An 8057-nucleotide genomic window follows, 5' to 3' on the forward strand; every position below is an offset into this window, starting at 1 on the left:
GAAACAAGTTCTTTTAAATTCTGCTTTTTTCCTAATTTCACCACTAGAAAACATAGTGTGTCCATTTAAAGCCACCTACAGTCTATGATGGACTTCAGGGAGCTGTCAGGTTCAGCAGTCATGGGGTTTTCAGAATGTCTTGTAGTGGTGTGGGGACGATTCGCACCTCTCTATTAATTAACTGAGCAGAGTTTGTATTCGACAGGCCGTCCTCTTGCCATACAAAATCCTGACAAGTCAGATCATAAAATAATTAGACTCCGACATTTTGCTATAGCAGGAACGCTGGTGGACAACAGAAAGGAGGAAAGTGAAGGAAAACCTGGAGCTTTTTGGAGGAAAAAAAGTGAGTATTGGTTGAGTTTTCCAGCATAAGACAATACAGACCTTGTTGATGTTGCAGCTCACCAAAAATGTTAATATTTCCGAGTCTTGCAAGTGTGACATTTGAGATTAAATGTCCCTTCTGCTGAACTGAGATGCTGTTTTTAAAGACTAAGACTGAATAAGTCCAGCTAATGCTCTCGGGAAATGCCTGCAGATCCAATATGTGTATTTTTCTTATTAAGAAAGAAATCCTATTATACTACTTTGTAGTATTTTCTGATTTATACCATTTGTGTTACTGGCAAATATTTCTAAACTACCAGTCAGTTTTCCCAGTAAAGTTGGTTAATTTTAGCAGAAATCAAGTTCAAATAGAATAGAGATTGTCAATGAATAATTTCCAGTACACATTCATGAAAAATAACCAAAGGTAACTTATTTTTGTCTGTTTTAAAAACAAGTTACTATACTGTATTTAGACTAAAGTAACAATTATTAATCCTGTGCAATGCTTAACAAAAAGATGGAAAATGAATAAAAACATACAAAGATGAAAAGCATACATATTAACAACACAGGACTGTCCTGGGGAGGTGAAATGTTTTGAAACTTCCTAAGACAGGAACGTCGTCGTGCAGAGCAAAGAGGCCAGAAGGCAGATGCTCTTATGTAAGTTTTGGAGCAACAGTCAATTATAATTATAGATACATCTCAAGAACTAGAATACTGTGCAAAAGTGCAATATCACCACAGACTGGCAGTGACAGTCAGGTAGACAACTCTAAAGTAAGCATCTTTCCCATAACTGTGTGGGCCCCAACACGGCTGTAACACATTTCTGACAGTTCTCCGAGAGTCTGGATGATTTTAAAACCACGCTATTCAACTTTTATTTACTATCTATATTTATCATTTCTGTCTCTGTGCTCCACTAGGTCCGTTTACCAGTTTCAGGACCCGACCAGAACCCCTGAGTGTAAATTACTTTGAGAAATAATGAGATTTGGTTATATATGAATAAAAGTAGGCTTTAATGCTGAAAAATGGTCAGCCATACGTGTCACACAAATGGAACAGATGCAGCGTTACATTCACTTAACTCACCTTATGGATGGAACCAAGAGAGGCAAAGATTGTAGCGCGAGTTTAGCTTTTTATTCTTCTCTGCAATCTGTTCCCTCCAAGGCTTGTCTAACCAGTTTCAGTCTGTTTATGTATGACTGCCACATAAACATGGTTGTGTAAGCTGCAGCATGTGCACAGTTAAAAGAGGCTAGAGAGATAGAGATAGAATAAAAGAGATAGAGGAAAAGATAGAACCTACAACAAAGCTTTGTAATATTATTATTTATATTTTAATTACTAGCACTTTTAGCAAGCTTATATTATTTATATAACACCATAGTTTTTTTTAATATGGAGACTTTTGTAGGAGGAAACCTACGTGGAAACGTTCACAGTGTTGCCATAATGGGGCAGCAGGTCTGGTCTGAGTCACGTGACCAGCAACAAGCCAAAATAATGAACTGATTAAATCACCTGTGTAAAAGTTAGGAGCAGATCAGACGCGCGTCATCGTGTTAATGTGACCAGAGGACAGGAAGCTCTGTCTCTGACCTTTAATCACATCCAGTGATTTTTATCCTGGTGTGTGTTACTGACCTGCAGCAGGGTCCACATGCCTCTGAACGCGGGAGCAGGAGCCGGTTACGGCAGCGTGCCGGACGCCGGGCCGCCGGGCGGCGAAGGCGCCTCGGAAACAGCCCCTCTGCTCTCCCCGGAGCCGGTGCACCAGTGGCAGCCAATGAACAGGCAGCAGCTGGAGGCCGCCGCCGGGGGTCCGGGCTGGAGGGCGGTACGCTGCTACCTGGTGGTGCTGTTCTGGCTGGCATGGATGACTATGCTGGCTGTCGCCATCGTTGTCATAAACCCGAAACCGTTTCCGGCGACGCTGAAATGGTGGCAGAAGAGTCTGTTCTACCAGATCCAGCCCGAACCGAGCCCGCACGTGCAGGACGAGAGGTCAGGGGGCATCAACGGTAAGAACAAGCGGAAATGTGACGACAAATGTGTGATTTTGAAACGTGTTAAATTATGAAAAAAAATTATCCAGTAGATTAGAACAAAATGTTAAGCTTTTTGTAAATCCTAATTTACTAGATGGCCAAAGAAAAAAAAGGTTTTTATTCCTTATTTGTGCAGTTTTATGTAGCACCATTTTCATAAAATTGTTTAATCAAAAAATACAAATGTATATTCCAATCTACTACTTCTGGAACAATATCAAACCTGAAGATGTTTGAGGATATAAACAAAAGCCTCATGAACTGTTGAGCATAGTTGTGGAGAGTTTGCTGTATTTTTGCAAGTAGTTTTTCTCTCACCACGTCTGCTGTGGCTGGTTTGGCTCCTTTTGACAGTTGTGAATCTGTCACTAACTGCATGGTCCCCTTAAACATTTGAGTCGCCTTTCTTTCTCTAAATCAATATTAATCTCAAAATTTGAGTAAATGAATAAAAATCAGCCAAAGGACCTGTTTATAATTACCCATCCCCATAATCAGCTGGTTTGATTAAACAAATGCATATTCTAACCACAGAGTGGGACATTCATCAAAGAATATTTGCTGAAAGTCGTGTGGCAATCTTTTCTTCTCTCTTTTTTTAAAAATGTCTGCCTGTTTTTGTGAGTAATTTTCTGTTTGGGTCACACATTTTCACAGGTTTCAATCTAAATTTAGGGCTATAAGTTGATCCATAATTTGGGTTATTTTACTGCATTTTAAAGTGATATTGTTTGTTTAGGTCTACAAATGCTACATACCTACTGTGAGCTGTGAATTATTCAGTCCATTGTTGGGGAAATGCCACACAATCACATCCAGTCTTACTGCAGACAAATTCCTATTGATCCAGTATTTGACACAAATCAGTTGTTTTATCTGAAGCACTTGTGCCATGACATCGTGTTGAAATTTAGCACCAACGTGTCTTTGAGATGTAATGGCAAACCAACATAGAGGATGGATTGTACATAAACTTATTTGATCAGTTTCAAAATCCTGTTTGGCATTAGCAGAATCGATAATCTACAAAACTAAGAAAATTGCTATCTTGCCCAATTAAGCCCAATATCAATTGCTCCCTACCTACATTTTGTAATATATTTTAAGCTCAGTGTTAAAATGATCAAGTTCTGTCTAATTTGGCATTTGACACCTAAAACCCAGCATAATTATGTTTTATGTAATTGTAAAAAAAAAAATTCTAGTAAATCCCAGCAGAGCTGTGCTGTCAGATTGGACAACAAAGACAATCTAAAGCAAACTGTCCAAAAAAAGAACTGTTCAGTAAAGAATCACATCCTAAATTAGTGAAATGTTAATTGGTCCATGTCAGAACTGTTCAAAACGTCACAGTTCAGACATCTTACAGAACCAAAGCGTTGCTGTTTACAAAAGTGGGTCAAAGTTCCTTCGGTGACACGATACAGGCCGATAAAGTCTTCACACAGAAGATGATTACTTCAAGATACTGCTAAATGTGGAGCTTCCTTCCTCTGCTTCAGCATTTTAGCTTTGGTTTGGTACATAGCATTTAAAATATCAAATGTTACAGACGGTGCCCCTTTTTGCAGTGCACGAGGTGACTGTATCCTACATGATGGAAAAGATAACGCATGGCATGTTTTTGTTTTGGCTGAGGCTGTTTATCTACCAACAATTCACAAAGACTGCTGATGCTGGCCCATCATTCAGATTGTAAGGGTGTATTTAGACAGAAAAGTTGTTGTGTTTAAAGAAATCAGTTACCATCTGGTTAAACGTTAATATTTTCTCTGAAGCGGTGTGTGAGCGCCTTCCCTACCTCAGGTCTTTGGGAGTTGGCGCTCTAATCCTGCAGGGTGTGTTTGATAAAAAGGCAACTCCAGCTTACCTCAGTGAGGCCCTGGAGACAAAGGCTCAGATCCAACATCTGCTTGCAGAGAGCAACAAAGCAGGTAAGCAAAATTACTTTTACTTCAATTTTTATTGGAGTTTTCCTGCATAAACATCATGTTTGGGAATTTTGGTCTTTCAGATCTAAGGGTGGTGTTGAACATATGTGATGTGAATCTGCTGGGACAGGAGGAGATGCCCGGAAACAAACCGTCGAACCGTTCAGATACTGTACGAGTGAAAACGACCCAGTAGCTTGTCGCACCAACGTGCTCATTAACAGGCATTTCATTTTCCCCAGGATGCATTAAGGTTCTGGTTGGAGCAAGGTGTGGCCGGATTTGTCATCTGTGACTCTGATCCAGCATATTCGGTGGAGGTAAATGCGTTACTGATGTCTTTAATCTTGGTAAAAGCGCTATTCTCATGAGTTCATGTTTTTTGTGCTAAACATATCAGACTCTGCAGGAGTGGAGGAGAGTCTTTGAGGAATTTAACACTCAGCAGGAGGAAAGGTGCAACTTACTGTCCAAGTTTTATTCCTTTTTTCTTTTTGCATTGTAAGATGCGCAAATAAATATGCGAGTCCATGTTTTACTGCAGGATTTTGTTGGTAGAACAGACCTCAGATGTTCTGCGCCCGCTGAATGCCTCGGCTCAGAACCTCACGTTGGTAAATGTGGTCATAAGGTCCATCTTACCAAAGTCGGAGCAGCCTCTCTCTGCTGAGGAAGTAGCTGGAGCTGTAGAGACGTGGCTGCAAACACGACAGGAAGACGTGTGGACCAGCTGGACAGTAAGATTATTTTTATGCAAGCTTATTTAATCTAACTTGGTTTGTCTAGGTCAGTGGTTTCCATCTCCAGGTTTGGAAAGCTACTGTCCAAAAAGGCAGATTGGATTAGATTATTCCCCTCCACATTACCTGGATGAAATAAATATCTTCCTACTAAAACTCTGGAGAATTACAGAGTCAAATAGTTGCTGAATAACGTCTTTCAAGGTCTTAACCCTTGCTTTAGGAACGTGTGTGTGCTTTTTTTTTTTTAAATCTCAAGTGTACAGTAGGGATTTTATAAAACTTTTAAAATGTACTTGGATGTGTGATTCTTTTTTTTTGTGCATGTTCAGGCTACTGGAAACCAGTGAAAAGACTTTAGAACTGGGTGACAGGCACTGAATTGTTCTTAAATAGCTTTGTGTTGGTCTGATGACATTGTAACATAGAGCTGTGCATCATCTGCATATGGTAACTAATCTTATGTGTTTATAGTCTTATTATGTAGATATTAAATAGGAGGAGCCCCTAGATGGCACTTGGCCTCTTTTTAAGGCAAGAACTGAAATGTATCTTATTCACTGAAGGGCAAATTGTTTAACATGGAAAGATAAAATTGCCGTATTTAAGGATGCTGGAAGATTTGAGTTATTTACTTGCAACTTTGGTATTTCCTTTCCTTTCAAGCCTGAATGCTTGAAATGAAATGTTATCACAACTTTATATTGGGTCCTGCAAAAATGCAAAATGTTTTTCCCCTCCCCTTTAAAACTGTAAATTTATTTGCACTCGCACAAGACTTAAAAACTGAAATCTGGAAAGAAATTTAGTTGCCATGTTTATTTTATTTTATTTTTTTACATTTCCACAACAGACTGATTCTAAAAGTACAAGTATTTTATATATATTTTTCTTATTAGGTTAGAAATGCATTTTTTTTTTACAAGAATCAGAATCCAGTGGTAATAAATGCACTCATCCTCTGCAAAAGTTTTTCTTCTTTTTAAAACCTGAAAACAGAAATAAAATTGTGGGTCTTTGAAAATAACATTTCTTATAGTAGATTATTATAATTATAATTATTATTAATCTTTTTATTTTTTTAGAAGGGGATTTAACATATTCATCTTTAAATCGGGTTTCTTTAGCTGGAGTGATGGAAAAATTGACTCTTGGACTTGTAAAGATTGCAGACAATCTTTACATGTGAGATGATCAAAAATTCAACCCCTTAAATCTGGTTGTAAGTTACGTTTGGAAAACTTAGATTCCTCCTAACTCATTGTGGTGTTGTATGTATTCCAGTAATATTTTGTAACATCTGCAGGTTGGAGGTGAAGTGCCTGTTGAGCTAAAGAGGCTATTCCTGGTGCTGCTGATGACTCTGCCAGGATCACCTGCTTTCAGATACGGGGAAGAGATCGACCACACCTGGGTAAAATCTTATCAGATTTAAAGAAATGAGCCCACAGAGTAATGAGATAAATGTGTGACCAGATTTCTTAAGGATTATTCTCACTATTTGCTGTCTCCTGTTTTTTTTGTTTTTTTTAATGCATTTTATTTCTGCGCCCTGCACCTTTTAGGACAAAGAGTCAAAGCACTCGGACGTTGCTCTCTTCTCCACTCTCAGCCACACCAAGTCCAGAGAAGAAGCTCTTCTCTACGGCAGCTTGACGCTCCTCCCCTTCAACGCCACCTCCAACTTTTCCTCGAGTTCGCTTTCCAACTCCTCCGTTTCTCCTCGTCCCGTCCTGGCCTTCCTGCGCTCCTGGGGTTGCGTGCGGTTCCTCGTTCTGCTCAACGTGTGGGCCGAGCCACTCTCCCTGGATCCGGCCCGGGCTCCCGGCCTGCCTAAGAAGGGCGTGTTTGTGGCCAGCACAGGAATGAACCGCATGGGCTCGACGTATCTGTACTCTCTCAAACTGCAGCCTTACGAAGCCGTCGTCATCAAGCTGTTTAACCCAGGAGGATACTCGTAGAAATTCAGCTGTGTTGATTTAATTATCAGGATATGTTGTCATGGTAGCAGGGTTTTAAACGTCTGGCACATGTGCTGCATTTGAGCGTCAAGCTTTCGGTGCTGCTCCAAGTTTAATCTGTCGGATGACGATTTAGTCATAGAAAATGGTCTGCAGAGTTAAATAAAGCAAATAAGTTTCTCTTGGTCATTTCACTCGGCTAGTTTAAACACAGATCAGGAGCCACATCCTCTTCCTCATGTAGCTGAAGTATTTCTGCTTCAAGCCCTTGATGTGATGTTTGTTTGCCAAATAAATTTGTGGAAATTTGCCAACTTTTTAATTTTTTTATTTTACCAGCTTTGCCTCTAGAAAGCAACACACTGTACCTTGCACAAATATTCATACCCCTTCAATTCAATTTGAAATTCAACCATAAACTTGGTTGAACTTTGTGAAGTGAAAGGAAAAAAATCTGAACTTTATTTTTTACTTTACAAAAATCTGAAAATTGTTGTACCGTTTCAGGATCCTGACCCTGCTGAAGAATGAAAGGTGATGCCATCACCATGTCATGAAATACCTGGGAATATGTTCTTGGGTATTTCAAAACCCCGGGGTGGATTTTGAAATATTGTACAGGTTTTTTTGCAGCTATTTTATAATTATGTGATACTTTAGTCTTTTACATACAGATTGAACAAAATGCTTTGCAGTTTGTGGTTATGATGTAGAAAGTACATAAGTATGAACGCATTCTGCAGAGGACAGTGTTATGAATGAGACCCAATCGCTATCTTCAGTTTTAGCTTTGGATTACCACTAGGTGGTGCTACAGCCTTACAGCTTCATGGGCTTCATTGTAACAATGCATTTAGAGGAGATGCTGTCAATATTTTTATTCTTTTGGCTCCGTGGAGTTTTGGAAAAGTTGGCTGATGCCAACATATGAGGCGTTTGCTGTTTTCTAAGAATCCCTGAGACATCGCTGCCCTTGTCAAATAAGCGTAAAGTTGTTGTACTTGGATTGAAATGGTATATTGCTTTACAGCC

At 39.5% G+C, this 8057-nt stretch overlaps 1 protein-coding gene across 1 annotated transcript; it reads left to right on the forward strand.

The window, feature by feature from the left end:
* The first annotated feature begins 1853 nt into the window (after positions 1-1853).
* On the forward strand, positions 1854-7339 carry LOC106934218 (amino acid transporter heavy chain SLC3A2). The gene is made up of 8 exons (XM_015013984.2): positions 1854-2366; positions 4172-4327; positions 4408-4496; positions 4567-4644; positions 4725-4780; positions 4869-5061; positions 6371-6478; positions 6630-7339. Exons 1-8 carry the CDS (start codon positions 2006-2008, stop codon positions 7023-7025), a joined length of 1437 nt encoding a protein of 478 aa, XP_014869470.2. The 5' UTR covers positions 1854-2005; the 3' UTR covers positions 7026-7339.
* Positions 7340-8057: the final 718 nt, after the last annotated feature.

The sequence above is a fragment of the Poecilia mexicana genome, unplaced genomic scaffold (genome assembly GCF_051168715.1).
Source record: "Poecilia mexicana isolate PSO_F unplaced genomic scaffold, ASM5116871v1 scaffold_13, whole genome shotgun sequence".
Taxonomy (NCBI): domain Eukaryota; kingdom Metazoa; phylum Chordata; class Actinopteri; order Cyprinodontiformes; family Poeciliidae; genus Poecilia; species Poecilia mexicana.

Bases quoted from the DNA above. Each gene is read 5' to 3' on its own strand.
- LOC106934218 (XM_015013984.2), top strand. From the start codon at position 2,006: ATGCCTCTGAACGCGGGAGCAGGAGCCGGTTACGGCAGCGTGCCGGAC. The intron at 4,328-4,407 runs GTAAGCAAAATT...TTGGTCTTTCAG, and splicing joins TGCAGAGAGCAACAAAGCAG to ATCTAAGGGTGGTGTTGAAC. The intron at 4,497-4,566 runs GTACGAGTGAAA...CATTTTCCCCAG, and splicing joins CGTCGAACCGTTCAGATACT to GATGCATTAAGGTTCTGGTT.